The sequence below is a fragment of the Gallus gallus genome, chromosome 1 (genome assembly GCF_016699485.2).
Source record: "Gallus gallus isolate bGalGal1 chromosome 1, bGalGal1.mat.broiler.GRCg7b, whole genome shotgun sequence".
Lineage (NCBI taxonomy): Eukaryota > Metazoa > Chordata > Aves > Galliformes > Phasianidae > Gallus > Gallus gallus.
In genome coordinates, this window is record NC_052532.1 from 194,407,239 (window position 1) to 194,427,656 (window position 20,418).

The 20,418-nt window shown below is 53.1% G+C and overlaps 1 protein-coding gene across 4 annotated transcripts in view; it reads right to left on the minus strand.

The window, feature by feature from the left end:
* ADAM15 (ADAM metallopeptidase domain 15) overlaps window positions 1-7,316 on the minus strand; it is a 19,605-nt gene extending 12,289 nt beyond the window's left edge. Inside the window, exons 1-11 of one of the 4 annotated variants that reach the window (XM_040659107.2) lie at window positions 7,280-7,316; window positions 6,590-6,687; window positions 6,141-6,271; window positions 5,913-5,977; window positions 5,750-5,828; window positions 5,557-5,633; window positions 4,398-4,584; window positions 2,997-3,071; window positions 2,206-2,277; window positions 1,256-1,425; window positions 472-547 (exon numbers count right to left, since the gene is read on the minus strand). In XM_040659107.2, the coding sequence (XP_040515041.1) occupies window positions 472-547; window positions 1,256-1,425; window positions 2,206-2,277; window positions 2,997-3,071; window positions 4,398-4,584; window positions 5,557-5,633; window positions 5,750-5,828; window positions 5,913-5,977; window positions 6,141-6,271; window positions 6,590-6,659 (1,002 nt within the window). In that variant the 5' untranslated portion in view covers window positions 6,660-6,687; window positions 7,280-7,316. Of the gene's footprint in view, window positions 1-471; window positions 548-1,255; window positions 1,426-2,205; window positions 2,278-2,996; window positions 3,072-4,397; window positions 4,585-5,556; window positions 5,634-5,749; window positions 5,829-5,912; window positions 5,978-6,140; window positions 6,272-6,589; window positions 6,691-7,036; window positions 7,062-7,279 lie in introns of those variants that run through there. The other 3 variants (XM_040659115.1, XM_040659101.1, XM_040659092.1) reach the window with 3 other exon arrangements.
* Window positions 7,317-20,418: the final 13,102 nt, after the last annotated feature.

Below are 20,418 nucleotides of genomic sequence, written 5' to 3' on the forward strand. Positions count from 1 at the left end.
GTCTTCCCTGGAGATGTGGCACTGAGGGACTGTGGACCATGGAGATGTGGCACTGATGGACTGTGGACCACGGAGATGTGGCACTGAGGGACTGTGGACCACGGAGATGTGGCACTGAGGGACTGTGGACCACGGAGATGTGGCACTGAGGGACTGTGGACCACGGAGATGTGGCACTGAGGGACTGTGGACCGCGGAGATGTGGCACTGAGGAACTGTGGACCACGGAGATGTGACACTGAGGGTCTGTGGACCACGGAGATGTGGCACTGAGGGACTGTGGACCATGGAGATGTGGCACTGATGGACGTGGTTTAGTGGTAGTGATGGGCTGAGGTTGAGTTTGGGGATCTTGGAGGTCTTTTCCAAGCTGAATGATTCCACCATTTGATCATTCTGTGAAATTGTTAAGTACTATACAGGAGTATGGTTTATGGGGGGAATATTATGGTCTGTGAGGTCTCCCCTTACCGAGACGATGCCGATGGATTTGGGCTGGCACACCATCCCCTTCCAGGTAAAGCCCCGCTCCTTGTAGTGCTCACCACTGCAGCAAAGAGGTTTGGGCATTAGAGAGACTATAAATCCATCACAGCAACAGAATGCATTGCTGGGCTACGGCTGGAAAATAACAGCTGCAGGTAGCAAGGACCTTCTTCCTGAAAGCAAAATCCACGGGCATCCCTTCAGCTTCATGCCAACCCCTTGGGCCGGCTGCGTGGCTTCCCTTCCCTGCTGAATGCACACGGACGCACACACAACACGTGTCTTAATACGAGGGAGATTTCTTTCCTTGCAAAAAGAAGTCAAAACAGGAGCAAAGCAAGAGGTCTTAAATAAAGCAAACGAAGTAAGTGATTAAACAGCTTGCAGGCTGAGCCCTGACTCCCCCGTTCAGAGCTTTAATTCAAATATTGGGCTGTAAACCACCCAAGAATGGGTTAGTGAGTCTAAAACCATGAATGGCCAGTCTACCTATGAGATTATAATAATTCAGTTACATACAACTGCACTGAAATTGGGAGTAAGATGTATGCTGCGTGTGTACATCTGTGAGAAACCACAAAAGAGGACAAGGAAAAGGAGGGGCAAATTAATTAAAACCTTCCATGTACCAATTAGCATGACAAACGCCTGCTGATTAATAACATGGGCTAAGCTGGAAAATCTTCCCTTGTAAAATACCACCAGGACAAAAGGACAATTAGCAGGAACAGGCAGAAATTAGGAAGGCCGGAGGGGAAGCCATCCTTACAGCAGCAGCTCCACGTGGTCGTAGCTGAGGCGACCCGCAGCATCCTTCTGGCACCAGCTGCTGAAGGACTGCAGTGTCTGGGCCAGGCTCTGCGTGGCCACCACATGGTCCTTCGTGGTCCACATCTCCACTGCACTGAGGACGACCTGCAGCTTCATGCGCTTGTAGACCTGCGGGCAGCGAGGGCGTGGGTCGGTGTGTTGGTAGGAAACGGCCTCAAGTTGCACCAGGGGACGGTGAGGGTGGAGGTTTGGAAGAAGTTCACCGTGGAGAGGGCCATGGAGCGTCGGAATGGGCTGCTCGGGGAGGTGGGGGCATCCCCAACTCTGGAGGTGTTTGGGACGCGGCACCAAGGGACATGGTTTGGTGCTGGGGTTCGGAAAGTCACCGTGATGGTTGGGCTGGGTGGTCTGGGAGGTCTCGGCCAACCTAGACAGCTCCGTGCTTCCTATTCCAACCTCAGCGTTGTCTGTGATTCCATCACCCTCCCTCCTGCCTCCCTCTGGAGCTCACTCAGGAGCCAAGCTGCAGAGCCAAGCGCTGGTGGCTGAGCTCTCTGTTTGTTTGCCTGCATTATGGTAATGCAACAGGGCTTTCTGCCTAGCTGGGAGTGACTGAGCTTGTGGCTGCCGCCCCAGTGCCCCATCAGTGCTCTTTTCCAAAGGTTCAAAGCAAGATAATGAAGAGAGAGGGAGAATGTAATGAGCTACCAGGAAGCATTTAGCGCTGATAATGCGTATTCCATCAAGCAGCTTCAAGGGGATAATTTCAGAATTATATCTCAATTGGCTTCGCTCACACTTGAAGCAATTTTTCAGCCGTGGAATTGGGTTTTACATCATTCAGGAGCTCATTGCTGCCTGGCAGTGTTTGCAGACACAGCAGCCGTCCCCTCCCCAGGCTCCTGGTTTGGCACCGACCGCGGCTGGCGTTATCCCACGGGAACTCACCGTGTTCAGGATGTTGCTGATGGAAATGAAGAGGTGCAGCATCAGGGTCTCGTTGTGCCTGTTGGCTTTGAACTGGAAGGGGAGAAGGGATGCGTTACGGCCTCAGGGTGCCAATAGGAAACCCCACGGGTCCCCCTGCTGCTTCCCAGCTGTCCAGATGTGCACGGGCCGGGTGCAAGGACGCATTAAATGCAGTGGGAAGAGACTCAGTGGGATGTGTTGGGGTTGGGCTGGGGGATCTTGGAGGTCTTTTCCAGTCTTTATGATTCTGTGACCCACAGGGTGGGTTTTGCCGCCCCACTGGGGCTGTGTTATTTTGGGAAGATGGCTTTTGGCATAGGGAGGAACCTCCTCGTTCAGTAAAATGATGCAGGGAAAGGTGTGCTTGCTTGCAGTAGCCTCTGTTAAACGAAGCCCTTTCCAGGACCTGCATTCCCATAGGACCATTTGACTCATCGTTACGTTCAAATAAATATATGAGTGTCACTCTCAAATGCTCAGATGACCCCAGAAAGCACCGCTCAGGTCTGTCCCTGAGCACGTTACAGCAGCCAGTCCCCAACACTTGTTTTAAAGCCATTTCTTCTCTCTCAGTCTCTGATTACAGCAGGGCCCGCATTGCACGCTGCCTAAAGAAGTTCTTGGATTTGCTGCACGTCAATGATGGGTTCTTCTCTAACGACAGTGGGGCACTGACTTGCCCTGTTTGCAAAGGAAGTGTTCAGTGCCTCCAACACAGCACAGCACAACGGTCATAGCAAAGCACCACATCGATGGCACCTGGCTCTTACCAGCTCCTTGTTGGTGATCAAAGCTAATTCCAGGTATCTGGTGGACACGGGCAGGCTCTCGAGACCGGGCACCTCCTGCAAGAGGGAACAAATGGCACAAATCACGTATCAGGGGGTGCCCAGGGCTCCAAAGCTTTGCAGACCCAAGGCGCAGGATTTCCCTGGTGATCAGAGCACAAGAACACAGAGACTACGTGATAGAGAAGGGAAAAAAAAACATTCATGAGTGCGGTGATTAAGCGGGGACAGAGCAGAGAGATTCAGGGACAGAATATGGTTACAGACTGGGGCTTTTGGGTAGTAGGTTGCCTGGCATTGTTCGTGTTCAACTTTTGCATGATTTTCCTATCGCTCAGACCACTTTTGAACCATGACATGCAGCACCAAAAAGCTGTTCTTCACCCGAGGTGTGCTCTGCCCAGCAGCCAGCCCATCAAACAGCAGGAGGCCAGCAGCTGTAAGACTCCAAGTGCTCCTGGACTGAAGCTCCAGCCACTGGAAAGGCACTGGAATGGCTCTTGCTTTGTTCTGTTTGGCTTTGATGTGCCCACAGCTTCAACGCATCGCAGCGGTGGGAGCCCACTGATGGCAGGTGCTCAGCCTTGGGCTTCTACATTTCGTACATTAACTGCTGATAGCAATTGGTCAGTGCATAATCTTCCATGTGTGGTGTAGAATCGCAGCATCATCCGTGTTGCAGAAGACCTTCAGTGCCATCCAGTCCAACCATCAGACTCGGTGACAGCAGCGTCCCACCTCTGCAAAGGTGACACTGCACCGCGGGGACATCCCAACCCCAGGGTGGCATCTTTGGGTTCCAAGCTTTGCTTTTGGCTGGTGGAAAGTCCTTGTAGGCATTACAGAGTGCTGCAGTGTGGTCTGCAGAGCTTGAGTGCAAGCAAAGCACTGGTACATTTCACTCCTGATTTCTTGCCCCGGATGCAGTCACAACGTGCTGGCATTGGCCAGACTGGAGCTGTCAACAGTCCCCGCTCATAGGTACAGGGATGACACTGTATCTCAGGTCTCCTGACACCAGGGACAGCGATGACAAACGTCCTCACCAGCCCCAGCAGCACTGGCAAAGCAAATGATTGCTCTTTCTTCTTCTGAAAAGCAGCACCTGAGCAATACCCCATATTGGAAGAGGTAGAACGAACTGATTTCCTCTGAGACACGTGGGATGGATGTTTCTGACCGGCAGAGAAGTGGCGGATGTGTGTGTGCTGACAGCACTGGGGCTTCTCCCACGTCGTGTGAGCAAAGCAGGGCAGCGCAGCACAGATGCACTCCCTCGTGCTCATCGAACCCAACCTCACGCTCATGAAACCCAACCTTTAACGTAACCCACGTGCACTGAGCACCGTGTGATGCCGACCCAGGCAGACGGGGGGGCCGTACCTCTATGATGAGGATTTTCCTGCTCCCATTGGAGTGGTCTCCATCCTTGGTTGGGTGTTCCATGGGCAGTTGGCACGGCGGGGCGGAGCCCTCTGCCGGCGCTGTCCGATAGATGAGGTGCTGAAACGTGGTGGAGTTCGGCACCGGCTCCACCTCGTACCGCAGGTCCCCGATCTGCAGAATTCCCCTGGGTGTTCAGGCAGAGAGAGGTGAGTAGTAGTAAAGGGAAGAAGCCAAATGCTGGTGGGGTGGGGTGGGCCGTCCCGAGGGCTTGGGCCATCAGCCAGAAACCCCAACAGTCCATAGCCTATATGTTTGGGGAGGATGGAGTGAGAAAAACGCCTTTTGGAGCACTGAAAGGAGGTTGTAGTGAGGGGGAGGTCGGCCTCTGCTCCCAGGTAACAGTAATAGGGTGAGGGGTGATGGCCTCGCGTTGTGCCGGGGGGGGGTCAGGTTGGGTATTAGGGATAATTTCTTCTCCAAAGAGTGGTGATGCAGTGGCACAGCCTCCCACTCCAAAGAGTGGGAGGGTCACCATCCCTGGGGGTGTTCATAACTGTGGGGATGTGGCATTGAGGGATGGGGTCGTTGGCGCTGATGGGTTGGGGTTGGGGATCTTGGAGGTCAGCCCGATGATTCTCCAGCCTGAACGATTCTGTGATTCCATGGTTCTATGAACCTGTAGGAGGGGATCCAGCGAGAAGATACAAAGAGCATCGTGCCCGGTGTTTGGGGTATATGAGACATCCCTGAAAGAGCAATCAAAGCTTTGGGGAAGAGTTAAGAAACTGCCGATGAATGCTATACATTGCTCAGAGAATCACAGAATCATAGAATATCCTGACTTGGAAGGGGCCCATAAGGACCATCAAGTCCAAATCCTAAATATTAAATGATAGGGAGAAGGCAATAGAAGCTCCGTGCTGCACATCTCTTAGGGAGGATCCATCTTTAGGCTGCTTATTTCCGCACCAGCACTGCGGTGTGGCCAAGCAGGATCTTTCTGCAGATGCATTTACATCCTAAAAATCCACGATGCATTTCTTAATGCACGGCCACACCTGACCCCGTACTGAAATCCACAATGCATTGCTCATTGCGTGGCCACACCTGACCCCATACTGTAATCCACAATGCATTGCTCATTGCGTGGCCCTACCTGATCCCATAGCAGGTGCTGAGGGCCACGATGGAGCCTGGCGACCCTTCCACAAAGCCCTCGTAGAAGCAGTCGTCCTGCAAGGTACAAGCCAGCTCAGAAATGCATCCATAAAGAGAAATGTGAAAATCACCGTGTGGATAACAGTGAGCTGGGGGGAGGATATTTTTGGGGTTCCTCAGTCTTCCTGCACCTGCATGTAGGGGAACTCTGTAATCAGCTCTCCCCTGGCACCATATGTGTAAACCGGGAGGTCCTTGGCCACCAGATTTCTGTAAAGCAGAGCAGAAATTCGGACTGACCCCATGGGGGACCCACTTGGAGGTGGCAGAGGAGGAACCAGAGCAGAGCCTTACTTTGCCCGCGTCAGGTGGATGACGTAGTAGCTTCCCTCTGCCACGATTAAATAGGCCACGTCGTCCTGAAACACCCAAAGCATCGCCTGTTCACATCACTTCATTCCGACCACCTCCCCTTGAGGAAACCCCATCTGGAGGTTGGTTTGGAGCCGCCCCTCTCTTTGGAGCTGAGGGCATCCCGGCTCTACAAACCGCTTCCCAACGTCATTCCCCAAAGCTCCTGACCTTCACGGCAGCCCCGTGCCTCAGCTCCAGCTGCCTCGGCACCATCACTTCGGAGTAGATGACCCTCGATGCTCCACTAAAGCCTGGAGGAGGTTCTGCACTGGGGAGCTGGGTGGGAAGCATTTCCCCCCCTGCCGTGCAGGAGAAGGATTTTGAAGGGTTTTGCAATATGTATATCAGTGTCACAATTAAATTTGCAGATCTTTCAGTGAGAGGTGTGGAGGAGATGGGTTCAGCATCTCTCCCCACTGCTGGAACCAACTTCTAATGGGTAGGATAGGAGAATCCCCACATCTCTCTCTCTCTATTTAAACTGGGAGAAATGGGGCCATTTACAGGATTTCAGGATGCTGAGCCCTGTGTGCACAACTGCTTGTTTCTCCCAGCCCACATCCCTCATCCCACCTTCCACATCCCCCTCCCACCCTTCCCACACACCCCCGTCTCACCTGAGCAGAGGATTAGGATCAGTGCCACGGCCCCTGCGCCCCCCAGGGGTGGGCATTGCCCCATCCCCATCCTCGTGACCCTGGCAGCCTGGTGAGCCCTGCTGGGGACACGGCGTCAGCCAGGCACCCTCCCCAGTGCCCCCAGCTCCCTGCTGGCCCCATGCCCCCACTGTCACCATCACCCACATCCACCCCCATTCCCTCACCAGCAGCCCAATGGGGTATCTCTGCTTCCTGCCCCACCTGGGCCTGTCCTACCCTCACCCCACTGCCACACAGCCTTACCCTACCACCCTCCAACTGCCACCTGGGCTCCATCCACCACCTTCTGATGACCTGGAGCCCCTCCATCCCATCCCATCCCATCCTATCCCATCCCATCCCATCCCATCCCATCCCATCCCATCCCATCCCATCCCATCCCATCCCATCTCATCCCCATCCCACCTCCATCCCATCCCTGTCACTTCCAACTGTCACCTTGGCCTGTTCCAGCACCTCCCACTTCTCCCTTCCTACCTCCAACTGTCACCATCCCTCCTCCACCTGCCATCCCATCCCATCCCATCCCATCCCATCCCATCCCATCCCATCCCATCCCATCCCATCCCATCCCATCCCATCCCATCCCACCCCACCCCATCCTCACACCCCTCCCCATTTCACCCCTCCTCCAACTGCCACCTGTACCTCCTCTGCCACCCCCCACCATCCGTTCCCACCTCCAACTGCCACCCTCCCCCCCTCCTCCCCCTGTCCCACCCCCCCCCCGCCCCACACAGTGCTTTCCCTCTCCCTGCAGCCCATAACCTCCAGAATTCCTGGGGCCATGAATGCTCAAATTGTGGCCACTGATGCAGGAAATGATGCATTTTATGCGTTCATCCTCATCTCCCATCCCTCTGTCCTACCAGGGACACAGCATGCAACTGGGGGGGGCACTGCTGGACGGGGTGCAGCCCCTCTGCTGCCCACGGGGAGGATGGATTACAGCAAAAATGGGAAGATGGATGATGTAATCCTTCAGGGGCTTCAGGGGAGCTTTCAGTACCGTTCCTCTCGTTATTCTTTGGGTTAAAAGGTCCGGTTGGCAAAACCAGAAGGTGATGGGCGGATGCTGGGCTGATGGATTGGGCTCAGGGGGTGATGGCCAATGGGTTCCATCGTGTTGGGGGCCAATCACAATGCAGGACCCATTTCAGGGCCAGTTCCCTGTTTTCATCCGTGACCCGGATGTGGGGTCTGCGGTCATATTCAACAGATCTGTGGGTGAGACTGAAGTGGGAGAAGTGATTGACCCCATCAGGGCCGTGCAGGGGGATCTGAACGCGCTGCAGGGCTGAGCAATCGGCAGCTGCAGGAGGCTCAACAGGAGCGGGTGAGGAGTGAGAGGAGGCAGCGGGGAAACCTCATGGCCCTACAGCCACTCATGTCCTTCAGCCACTCATGGCCCTACAGCCACTCATGTCCTACAGCTCCTCATGGCCCTACAGCCACTCATGTCCTACAGCTCCTCATGGCCCTACAGCCCCTCATGGCCCTACAGCTCCTCACGACCCTATGGCTCCTCATGGCCCTATAGGTCCTCATGTCCCACAACCCTTCATAGCTCTACAACTCCTCATGACCCTACAGCTCCTCGTGGCCCTACATCTCCTCATGACCCTATGGCCCCTCATGGTCCTCTAGTTCCTCATGGCCCTATGTCTCCCCATGACCCTATGGCCCCTTGTGGCCCTACAGCTCCTCATGATGCTCCAGCTCCTCACGACCCTATGGCCCCTCATGGTCCTACGGCTTCTCATGGCCCTACAGCCACTCATGTCCTACAGCTCCTCATGGCCCTACAGCCACTCATGTCCTACAGCTCCTCATGGCCCTACAGCCACTCATGTCCTTCAGTCACTCATGTCCTGCAGCTCCTTGTGACACTACAGTCCCTCATGATCCTATGGCCCCTTGTGGCCCTGTAGCTCCTCGTGGCCCTACAGCCCCTCATGACCCTACATCTCCTCATGACCCTACAGCCCCTCATGACCCTACAGTCCCTCATGACCCTACAGTTCCTCGTGTCTCTGAAGCTCCTTGTGGACCTGTATCTTCCTTATGTCCTAGACATCCTGCATGTCCTACAGCTCCTCATAGCCATACAGCTCCTCATGTCCTACAACCCTTCAATAACTCTACAGCTCCTCATGACCCTACAGCTCCTCGTGGCCCTACATCTCCTCATGACCCTATGGCCCCTCATGGTCCTCTAGTTCCTCATGGCCCTATGTCTCCCCATGACCCTATGGCCCCTTGTGGCCCTACAGCTCCTCATGATGCTCCAGCTCCTCACGACCCTATGGCCCCTCATGGTCCTACGGCTTCTCATGGCCCTACAGCCACTCATGTCCTACAGCTCCTCATGGCCCTACAGCCACTCATGTCCTTCAGTCACTCATGTCCTGCAGCTCCTTGTGACACTACAGCCACTCATGATCCTATGGCCCCTTGTGGCCCTGTAGCTCCTTGTGGCCCTACAGCCCCTCATGACCCTACATCTCCTCATGACCCTACAGCCCCTCATGACCCTACAGCCCCTCATGACCCTACAGTTCCTCGTGTCTCTGAAGCTCCTTGTGGACCTGTATCTTCCTCATGTCCTAGACCTCCTGCATGTCCTACAGCTCCTCATACCTCTACAGCTCCTCATGTCCTACAACCCTTCAATAACTCTACAGCTCCTCATGACCCTACAGCTCCTCGTGGCCCTACATCTCCTCATGACCCTATGGCCCCTCGTGGTCCTATAGTTCCTCATGGCCTTATGTCTCCCCATGACCCTACGGCCCCTTGTGGCCCTACAGCTCCTCATGACGCCCCAGCTCCTCATGGCCCTGCAGCCCCTCATGGCCCTACAGCTTCTAATGGCCCTGCAGCTCCTCATGACGCCCCAGCTCCTCATGGCCCTGCAGCCCCTCATGGCCCTACAGCTTCTAATGGCCCTGCAGCTCCTCACGACCCTATGGCTTCTCATGGCCCTATAGGTCCTCATGTCCCACAACCCTTCATAGCTCTAAAGCTCCTCGTGGCTCTAGAGCTCCTCGTAGCCCTACAGCTCCTCATGACGCTATGGCTCCTCATGGCCCTAGGGCTCCTCATGGCCCTAGAGCTCCTCATGATCCTACAGCTCCTCATGGCCCTACATCTTCCCATGGCTCTACGGCCCCTCATGGTCCTACAGCTTCTCATGGCCCTATAGCTTCTCATGACCCTACATTTCCTCGTGACCCTACATCTCCTCTTGGCCCTATGGCCCCTCGTGGTTCTACAGCTCCTCATGACCCTACATCTCCCCCACATCCTGCAGCTCCTCATGGCATCCTGAGTTCTACGTCCACCCAGGCGGCATTATTTAGAAGCTGCTCCCCATGGTTCGCACCATAACCGCTTTCCTCTTCCGTGCACAAAACACCCATTTTCCCCTCCAACTATTTTCAGACCGTCTCAGCATGACAAACACAGAGCAAATGTCACAGCGCCACCTGAAGCGAGGCGTGCATTCCAAACCAGAAAGCTCTCTGCAGAAAGCAGAGGGGACAGAGCAGACACCAAACGCCCCCGAGCTGCGCTGCGCTCTGGGTGCAAACCATGAAAGAGGACCTTAAACCAACCTTGCTGGCAGTGCTGGTTGGGTTTTGGGTTCTTTTTGGGAGGGAGGATTTTGGGTGTCCCTTCTGGGGAAGCATTGTGACTTTGCGCTGCCGCACAAATGGGTATGGAGGGATCTGGGGTGCATTTTTGAGGCCTCGTGGCTCAGAAGTGCTTTGCTGCATCTCGAAGGGCGACGCTTTTCGCTCCTGTAATCTCTTGTGCTCGGTGCAATTCCCACTTCTTTCTTCGTTTTGTTTTCCACGCAGCTCAGAGAAAGGTTTGGAGCAGAAAAATGTACGATGTGAATACAGCATCTTGTAAAAACGCAGCTGCATGACCCTCTGGATACCATTATAATGCCGTTGGTGCAGAGAACAAACAATATTAGCTGGAAGTGGTTTGTAGCTGTTAGGCAAAATGATTATATTGTCAAGTGTGATGAATGAGGGAAGCGGAGAAGGCTTCAGCATCCTATCTGTGCAGTTATTTCCCATAATGTTCTTCTGAATGCTTTCCTCTCTCCCCTGCCTGCTGCCCTCATTTATCCCTGGAGTGCATGCGGTGCTCAGTGACTGCCAGGAGGGCTCAGAGCCATCAGAGGAGGAAGAAGCTTGCCAGCACGGATGGAGTGAGGATTCCCACTGGGCTGAGCATCCCCACAGTGCTGGGCTCTGCAAAATGGCTTCAGGGGAGCAGAGCAACCTTGTAGGTACCGGGAGAGATGAGCCGGTGCGTTAGGCAATGGTAACCTCCATGTGTGATGATGGAGCAGCCAACAGGGGGTGATTATATCACAGTTGGTTTTTTTGTTTTATGATCATCCTTGAAGGATATTAAAATGCAAAGTGGGTTGGGAGAAGAATATTGGCACAGCCTACCTGGGGAGTATCCATCCCTGGAGCTGCCTGACAACCACGGAGATGTGGCATTGGGGACGTGGTGGGACGGGTTGGGGTTGGACTTGGGGATCTGAGAGGTCTTTTCCAGCCTTAAGGATTCTGTGATTCTATGAGGAATCACGAGAGCAGTTCAAGATCTGGATAATACGTATTGTAGTGAGAGCCTCTGAGCACCCATCTAATAAGTCTGATTGTCTGGTGTGCGAGTTTATGTGGGCGACGGGGATCTGGTGCCAGATCCAAAAAAAGGGAAACGTGATCTTATGACTGGAAATGAGTGACAGCAAGGAGGAAGTCGGGTACAGGTTCTCAGCAGTGACAGTAACAGAAAGGTCAACTGGTTGGGTGCCGTGAGGGGTCTTTTGGCTACCCGGTCTGATGCCAGCTCTGGAGGTTGGTGGCTCTGCCTGTGGCGGTGGGGTTGGAGCTTGGTGATCATAGAATCATATCATAGAGTCATAGAATGGCCTGGGTTGAAAAGGACCACAGTGCTCCTCCAGTTCCAACCCCCTGCTATGTGCAGGGTCGCCAACCAGCAGCCCAGGCTGCCCAGAGCCACATCCAGCCTGGCCTTGAATGCCTGCAGGGATGGGGCATCCACAGCCTCCTTGGGCAACCTGTTCAGTGCGTCACCACCCTCTGGGGGAAAAACTTCTTCCTCACATCCGACCTAAACCTCCCCTGTCTCAGCTCCTTGAGGTCTCTTCCAACCCAAACCGTTCTATGGTTCTGCCCAGAGGCCATGTGGTGCACCACAGGAGGAAAGACTTGTCCCATGGGAAAGAAGACCTCTCTAGTCTTGCACGGACCATCAGAACAATGGGGATGAGTCAGCAGCCTCGGGTTCAAAGTCCCAGTGGAAGAATGAGCTCGATAAAGTCGAAGCGGAGTGGTACCACATTCCTCTCTGGCTCAACTTTATTTAGTGCACCAGTGGTTCAGTTGCTGGGTGATATAAACCAAAGGAGGAAATTATAAATATTGCATGCAAGCCTGCTGGAAGCTTGACAGAAATAGGCTGCAATACGTTAACATAGGATATGCCACAGTTCATGGGGCCCAAACGGGGCTCTGAAGGCAATGACCCCTTAATTAACCAGAGGAATGACATAGTGGCCAGTGCTGTAAATTTTATGCAGATTTTATGTTTAACGAGGGGTTGAAATAGGAAAGACAATGTTGTGGACATGGAAGGAATGTCTGCCCTGCAGGAGATGCACGTTGCAGTGGTGGAGTAGGAACTGCCCACTGGGAGCAGATGGGAAATACACATTGAAAAAGAGTCATAGGGTCATTGAATCATCAGGGTTGGAGAAGACCTCCAAGATCCCCAAGCTGGAATCCCCACTGGGAAAAAAGTCTTTAGTGGATGCGTTGTTGCTGCATCTCTCCACAGTCAAAACATCTGCAAGGATAAAGAGGATGAAAGGGAAGAGGCGGGCAACACTTTGCATTTCTCTGAGGAGCTTTGCACGGAAAAATGCATGCAGGGGAAAAGCTGAGCACTTTGCAGCACGCAGCTCAGCCCTGCTCGCCTCCAGCCTGCAATTAAGGTGATTTGAATTACGGGATGATGACGGTGATGATGGTTATGCTGAGTGTACAGACAATGCAGTCTCCAGCTTTGGACACGAAGGGCAGGAGACATCTCAGCCGGCTTTGGGTGCTCTCCGTAGAATCATAGAATCACAGAATGGCCCGGGTTGGAAGGGACCTCAAGGATCATGAAGCTCCAACCCCCCCACTACACACAGGGCCACCAACCTCCACATTTCAGACCAGCCCAGGCTGCCCAGGGCCCCATCCAACCTGGCCTTGAACACCTCTCCATGCAGAGCCCGAATCTGCAGGGTCCCTTTCTGGTCCATGGGGAAAAGGGAATGTTGGGGACACCAACTCCTCTGCCCCATTCATAGAATCATAGGGTATCCCAAGTTGGAAGGAACCTTTAAGGACCATCGAGCCCAGCCCCTTGTGTAGTGGGAGACAGACCATGCTATGGAAACGCCCATTTTTCTCAGGGAAAAATCAACATTTCAAGGACTTTGCTACAAAACAGGAAAGCATCGGGCTCTTTTGCTGGGATATTAGCAGCTTTGCTACCAGAAGTCATCCTCCTCACTGCTCTCCATGCCTTTGTTACCTCTGTTCGCCTCTTTGCAGCTCATCGCGTTCCCCACCGCAGCAGGATTGGACTCCTGGCGCTGCTGCTGCAATCCAGACGAAAGCATCAACTTTCCCCCGACTGCCAGGATGTTTCTTGGGCCAAAAACACAAATTCAAGAATTCAAGCACATTGAAGAAACCCAGCTAGGAACAAGAACCCATCACTGACTTCGCTCCTGCTGCACCGGCCCACAGCATGACAGCTCTCAGCCCTTACCTTTCTATTTTACACAGCGTGGCTCTACGCTTACGTAATTCACATAAGCTTGCAGTGCATTTTGGATTTTCCATGGCAGATAAGGAGGTGTGTGCCACAGTTTTCCATTTGCTTCACATCTCCATCGTCGGCCTTTAAGGTTTCTGAGTTGGAAGGACTTCTCCTCTCCATGTAAATACTCCTCGGTGGCTCGTGAGGATCCGATGCAGAATAGGAAGCACTGCTCTGCCCAACCCCTACGCAACATGCTTTATTTCTACAGCAAAATCAAACAGCACTTTGGGAGCTCCCATCGCCTTCCATTTGAGCCTCAGAATCGCTCCTTTGCCATCGTAGGAGCAACATTCCTTTAGAACACATCCATTCTCTAACAGCAGGGAAATCAAAACCAAAATTCCCTTCAGAGGGCAATAAAAAAGCCAACAGCCACCCTTGTTTTCATTAATCTGAGACTGAAGAGAGGAGCAGTGAAGGTTAATTTGGTTCCTGTGCCTTTTCTTGGTTTCCTTCATCCCAATTTAAGAGGACGGGAATGAGGCTCTGTTGGAAACGCGCTGTGCTTTCCCTCAAGGAGCTGAGAGCGATGGTTGGCCTCCTGCAATTTCCTAACATTATTAAATCTCTCCTCATTTTCAGACCGTTTTACCTTTCACCCAGAAACCCATCTCCATAACCATATAGAGGAGACCCATTTAATATTACAAACAAATGGATGTTCTGCCCCCCCTGAGCTTTGAATACAACTGGTATCTGCGCCCTCCCTCTCCACCTGATCAGCTCTATTCCCATTTCTCTTCCTCATTATTCTTGTTTTCCTCCCAACTGGCAACCTTTGAGGACGTAATTTGGTCAAACAATGCTGTGCCACGAAAAGAAAAGAACCCAACAACCGAACCCTCTGTAATGCACTGTATTGAATTAAGATCGCCTGTGGGTAATGTCCTTAAAATTAGCATTGATTTGAAGCTGTTTTTCAGACGCTGTATATCAAATTCTCATCTTTCTGGGACCGTTGACATAAATTGCAATCATGTTTTTTCCATGCCGGGCTCCAAAATAAATCAAGGTGAAGCACTTAATTAGGCTGGGAAAAAAAAAAATAAATACATTATCGCGTTAACGGAATAATGCCCACAATAACTCACTTGGGCTCTGGAGCTGGAACACCGTCTTCCCTTCTTCTTAATGTCATCCCCAGGGATGAGTGAAAGACTCCTGCAGGAAGTCTTTGGGGAAGGATGTGGAGCTGCCGCGCGGTGATCCTCCTGATGGACCCCCTCTGACCGACCCTACGCCGGAGAGGAAAGTCACACAGCAGTTCTGGCTGCGTGGGATTTGTTGCTCGATGGCATCGGGTCATTCTGATGGGGTTTGGGGTTCCTCCGTGGTTCTCTGCTGGAGAAGCATGGGGAAACGCTGCTCTTGGGGTTGGGCCTGGGGACCGCGGAGGTCTTCTGCAACCTCAGTGACTCTGTGATTAAGTGGGCATGGTGGGGATGGGCTGACAGTTGGACCTGGGGGTCTTTGAGGTCTTTTCCAACCTGAATGGGTCTACAGTTCTGTGATGCACAACCCAAGTGAGGGTGCAGGGCATGGCCAGGGACACGCACAGGAGCAGCCAGCGGCTGCATGACCCAACGCAAGGCACAACCACAGAGCATCCCAACCTGCATCTCTTCTGGCTCCAGTTCTGTCCCAGTTCAGCATCTCAAGGACAAATGAAGCACATGGGATTGAACTGGGCAACATCTCCAAGCCCTTGGGTGCTGTCCCTACAGGGCAGCCTCTGCTTCTTCATTGGGCAGGAGCCCAGGACCGTGCTGTGTGTGCAGGGATGTCCAGGCACATCGGCCAGCATGCCATGCTCTGCATGGATGAGCACCTCTGCATCTCACAGCACCTTCTTTTGGAGGCTCTGTCAGAGCTGCATGCATTTCTCACCGAGTTAAGCTGTGGCAAACCCTTTTTGAGCACGGATGATAAGATCCTCCCAGCAACACAAGCAGGGAATCCTCCATTCTTCCTGGTTTCCTTTCAAAACGTGTCCCAAGACACAAATCACTGTTACAGCAAAAGTAAGGCCTGCAGCACCAAAAGGTACAACGGGAGGAAGGTGTTGGTTGAGGGCACTGCAGGAAAATCCTTTGCATCTCTTAAAGAGCTGGAAAGAGATGGAGGCCAAGTGTCGTTGGGAGCCACGTGGGCTGGGAAATGCAGGCGTGGGGCAGGAGAAGACCTTCCCATTGGCTCTGTAGCAATGGAGGGGGAAACTCACACAGAGGGACAATTCCCAGCTACTGGATTGAACTCTTCCCAGTGACAAATGTCCTTTTGCCCCGCGTTGACCATTCAGGTTCTGGTGGTGCCCCTGCAGGTTGTCCCCAAAGCCATTTTGCTCCAGGGAGAATAACTCCAGCAAGGATATAGGTGGGGCCCAGCATCCCAGGGCTGAACCCTTAGCTTCAGCCACCTGAAAGTGTACTTCTAACATCCTTCTTGGAAAATAAGCAACAAAATGCTTATTGCGTGAAGGAAGAACTCCTTGCTGGGTATAAACCATCAGAGCTGTGATCTTGTACGTTACAATCCAAGTTTAAATTACAGATAGCTTCAGATATAGCCCACCCTGTATGATCTTGAGATTATTGCAGCTCTGCTCTTTCTCAAGGAATTAGTGGAAAAAAATGTGGTATGAGTCAACAGCCCCTCCTTCAGGCCGGCGATTTTATTGAACTACCCAACTCTGGGTAACATCCGCATCCCAACAGCTGCTGCAGGTTTGGGTGCTGCACGGACCTGAGCGCACCAACAGCTGTTGGTAGCTGAGATGCATCCCTGGGGAAGCTCATCTCATCCTGGAGCAGATGCCTGGAGCAGCGGGAGGGGTTGCACTGTGAGGGTTGCTGCATGTGGAGCAACGGGAGCTGGCTCACGTCGCTATCAAAGTCAGCAGTGAAAGCTGTTGAATGCCGTTGGACAAACGGCCAAGCTGCAGAGCTGTTGAGGTTGGGAGGAGGCACTTCTCGAGGTCACCTGGGCCGTGTTCCTTTGGATCTGGAATATCTCCACTAATGCAGACTCCCTGCCCAATCTGAGCAGCCTGCGCGGCATTTGGATGGGGACAGATCCCTTCCCTGTGCTGTGGCTGCATGGAGCAGCACCCTTCCCTTCCCCGCCTCCCCATTCCCGAGCACATCTGGCCAGCTGTGGGATGGGCACAGGGCAGCAGAACCACCCGATGGGATCCAACCCAATTCTGCCAAGCAGGAGCAAGGCCACGTCCTTTCAACCTGAGAGCTCCCACTCCTCCTGACTGGAACCACCCATTGGAAGAGCCACGCTGGCTCAGCTCAGTTCATCACCTACAACCCAGGACATATTTCCTCTCGATGACTTTTCTTCTCCCTCCGTCCCTTTGCCTGCAGATGTCCAAGCTGCCTTTCCCCGAGGCTTCCAGCTCACAAAGAGCAGCACGGAATGGTCTGAGTTGGAAAGGACCCGTCAAGGCCACCTGGTCCCACTCCCTGCAGTGCACAGGGACGCCCACATCTCCATCAGTGCTCAGAGCCTCATCCAGCCTGACACTGAATCCCACCTCCTCTGACGTGAATGAGCCTCCTTGGTATGGAGGGCTCCTCCCATAGACCCCAACCCACCACCCACCTCCACACCCCTCAATCCACAATATTTTTTTGCAAATTCACCAAAACCAGCAATCTGCAAATCAGCACCGCTGTCACTCCTACCCCCTGTCATCCTTCCCTGTCCCCTTGCACGCTCATCTCTGGTGATCTGGGTTTTGAGGTCACTTCTGGAAGCATCTCCTGGTGGTAGAGGACACATTGCCTGCCTTGGTCCCCACCCCACGCCATGGGCACAAGCACAGATAGCAGCAGCACTGAGCCACCACCGTGTTCAGCACAGTCGTAGAATCATAGGCTACCCGGATTTGGATGGGACCCGTAAGGATCGTCGAGCCCAACTCCACCAGCAAGACAAGCAACTGCTCTGCTCATTCTGAACTACAACTTATGCAGCAGTTCCCCACTTGATGCTCTGATTGCATCTCAGTGGGTGAGGTGCATCCGGGAGCTCCGGTTAAAAACACCCCCTCTAAAGCTCTGGGGCAAGCTGCACTCCTAAAGATGTTTGTTCCCAAACTCCATCTCTCACACGAGGGTGGCAGTGCCAGTGAAAACAGTGCAAATTGGTCTCGGGGTGATTGCATCTCTGTGGGGCTTTGTTGTGGTTTTTCATCGTAATTGGTGTCCAGGGATGGTGCAATCAGCACCAAAGCCTTCAGGTGCCCCAAGGGCTTGGGTTGCCCGAATTGCAGGCTGCCTGGGTGCCAGAGAGCCTCAGGGCTTAAGGATCTGAAACCCTTTCAGTTGGGGTTTTGCAGCTTTGCCACGTTAGGAAGCTCTGGGCAATGTGGTCTATGGGGAGAGGTTGCGCTTCAAGCAGAGCGTGGAGACACACTCAGCTGTGGGTTTGAGCTCAGCACCGCGGTAATGAGCTTTTCCAAGGCCTGTTATCACCCAGCCCCACATCACGGGCAGCGCAGTGGGATGGGGTACATTGATCCCGATTTGGACTTGTTGGAGGTATTTTCCTTTTTGCACATGCCGGAGGAGTAGAGAGCCAGCAAATAACTCATTTCTACCCAATTTCCTTTCTCTTTCTCTTTGCCTTTGCTTTCTGTTGCCGTGCTTCGAACCAGCCTCTGCGTTCTGGTGGGTGTCCCCATGCCCTGCTGCTGTGGGTTGGCTCTGCACTCACTTTTTCTCCATCCCTTCCACCCCTGATGAAGCCGGGGGGGATTTCCTATAGGGCAAGCCATCGATTTTGGAATAACAAACCCAATTATCCGGCTCCCAAGCGCCGGAATTCGCTGACTGCTCTCCGTGCCCGGAGCTCCATCCTTCCCTGCTCCCACACTGCCACCGCCCGGCTCGGCTCGGGCTGCACAGCCGGCACACGGCTCCCAGGACTCACCGCTCCACTCCTCTTCATCAGAGGCAGAGGAGGTCGTCTGTTTGTCCGTCCATCTGCCCACTCTCCCACCCATCCACGTCGACCCTCCCATCCTCCCATCCATCCTCCCTCCATCCCTCCGGTATTCCTCCCTTCCTCCACCCATCCCTCCATTCATCCCTCCATCCATTCCTCCCTCCCTCCCTCCCTTCCTCCATCCCTCCATCCATCCACCCACCCACCCACCCATCCATCCATCCATCCATCCTTCCATCCATCCATCCATCCATCCATCCATCCATCCATCCATCCATCCACCCATCCATCCCTTCCTCCACTCATCCCTCCCTCCATCCAATTCCAGAGCCATTTGAGTTGGAAGGGACCCTTAAAAGCCATCTGGTCCCACTCCCTGCAGTGAACAGCGACACCCACAGCTCCACCAGGTGCTCAGAGCCCATTCAACCTGACCTTGGCTGTTTCCTCCAGGGATGGAGCATCCATCACCTCCCTGGACAAATTATTCTCATGATCCACCTTAGCACAAAAAAACTTTTTCCTTATACCCAATCTAATCGTCTCCATTCAATTTAAATCTCTCCACCTACCCTCTCATCCTCCCACCTATCCACCTATCCCTTCACCCATCCACCCCTCCATCCACCCCTCCATCCATCCATCCATCCACCCCTCCATCCATCCATCCATCCATCCATCCATCCATCCATCCATCCATCCATCCGTCCGTCCATCCGTCCATCTGTCCATCCGTCCATCCATCCATTCACCCGTCCATCCATCCACCCATCCCTCACTCCATCCCTCCCTCCCTCCATCCATCCCTCCACCCTTCCCTCCATCCCTTCACCCTTCCCTCCCTCCCTCCACCCATCTCTCCCTCCCTCCATTCACCCATCCATCCATCCATCCATCATAGAATGATAGAATGGCCTGGGTTGAAAAGGCCCACAGTGCTCATCCAGTTCCAACCCCCTGCTATGTGCAGGGTCGCCAACCAGCAGCCCAGGCTGCCCAGAGCCACATCCAGCCTGGCCTTGAATGCCTCCAGGGATGGGGCAGCCACAACCTCCTTCGGTCTGGGCTTGATGGGGTTATATTTCAATTGAGAGGTGATGGTAAACATCTCCAAAAAATTCTCTGTGGAGAAAAATGAGGATATTGGTGAAAATAGAGAGAATGCAGAATTCTGTCAGCGCCATAAAAAACCACCCGCATTCACAGTAATTTATTTAGCCTACTTGGGTGAAGACAAAGTGTATTCTAACTCGGATCACTCTGAGGGCTGATAAAGGAACAGTTCTGAGGGTTTCAGTATAAATTCATGCGAAGAGCTCACTTCAATAACAACTGCAAATTACCACTGCTTCCCAGAAGCAGGAACTCTTCCCATTATGAAGCACCCGGCGGTGCCCACGTGGATCTCCGCCTCCATGACTAATTGCTTCTCAGTGAAATCCTCTTCCTTAGGAGAAACCCTCTCTGCACAGCACTGCCGTTGGCATTCAGGTCATTAGAAGCAATTAAGGCTCATTTTGAGCCCGCAGGAGGGGAAGGCTTTGGGGAATGGTGGTGATGGGTTGATATGGGACTTGATGATCTTGATGGGGTTCAATGACTCAGTGATTCAATGACTCAATGATTCGGTGATTCCCTGATTCAATTATTTGGTGGTTTGATGATTCAGTGATTCCATGATTCAGTGATTCCGTGATTCAATGATTCCGTGATTCAATGATTCCATGATTCAATGAATCAATAATTCAATGATTTGATGATCCAATGAATCAATAATTCAATGATTTGATGATCCAATGAATCAATGATTTGACGATCCAACGATTCTCAGATTCAATCAATGATTCTATAATACGATGAATCAGTGATTAAATGATCTGGTGGTTCTCTGATTCAAT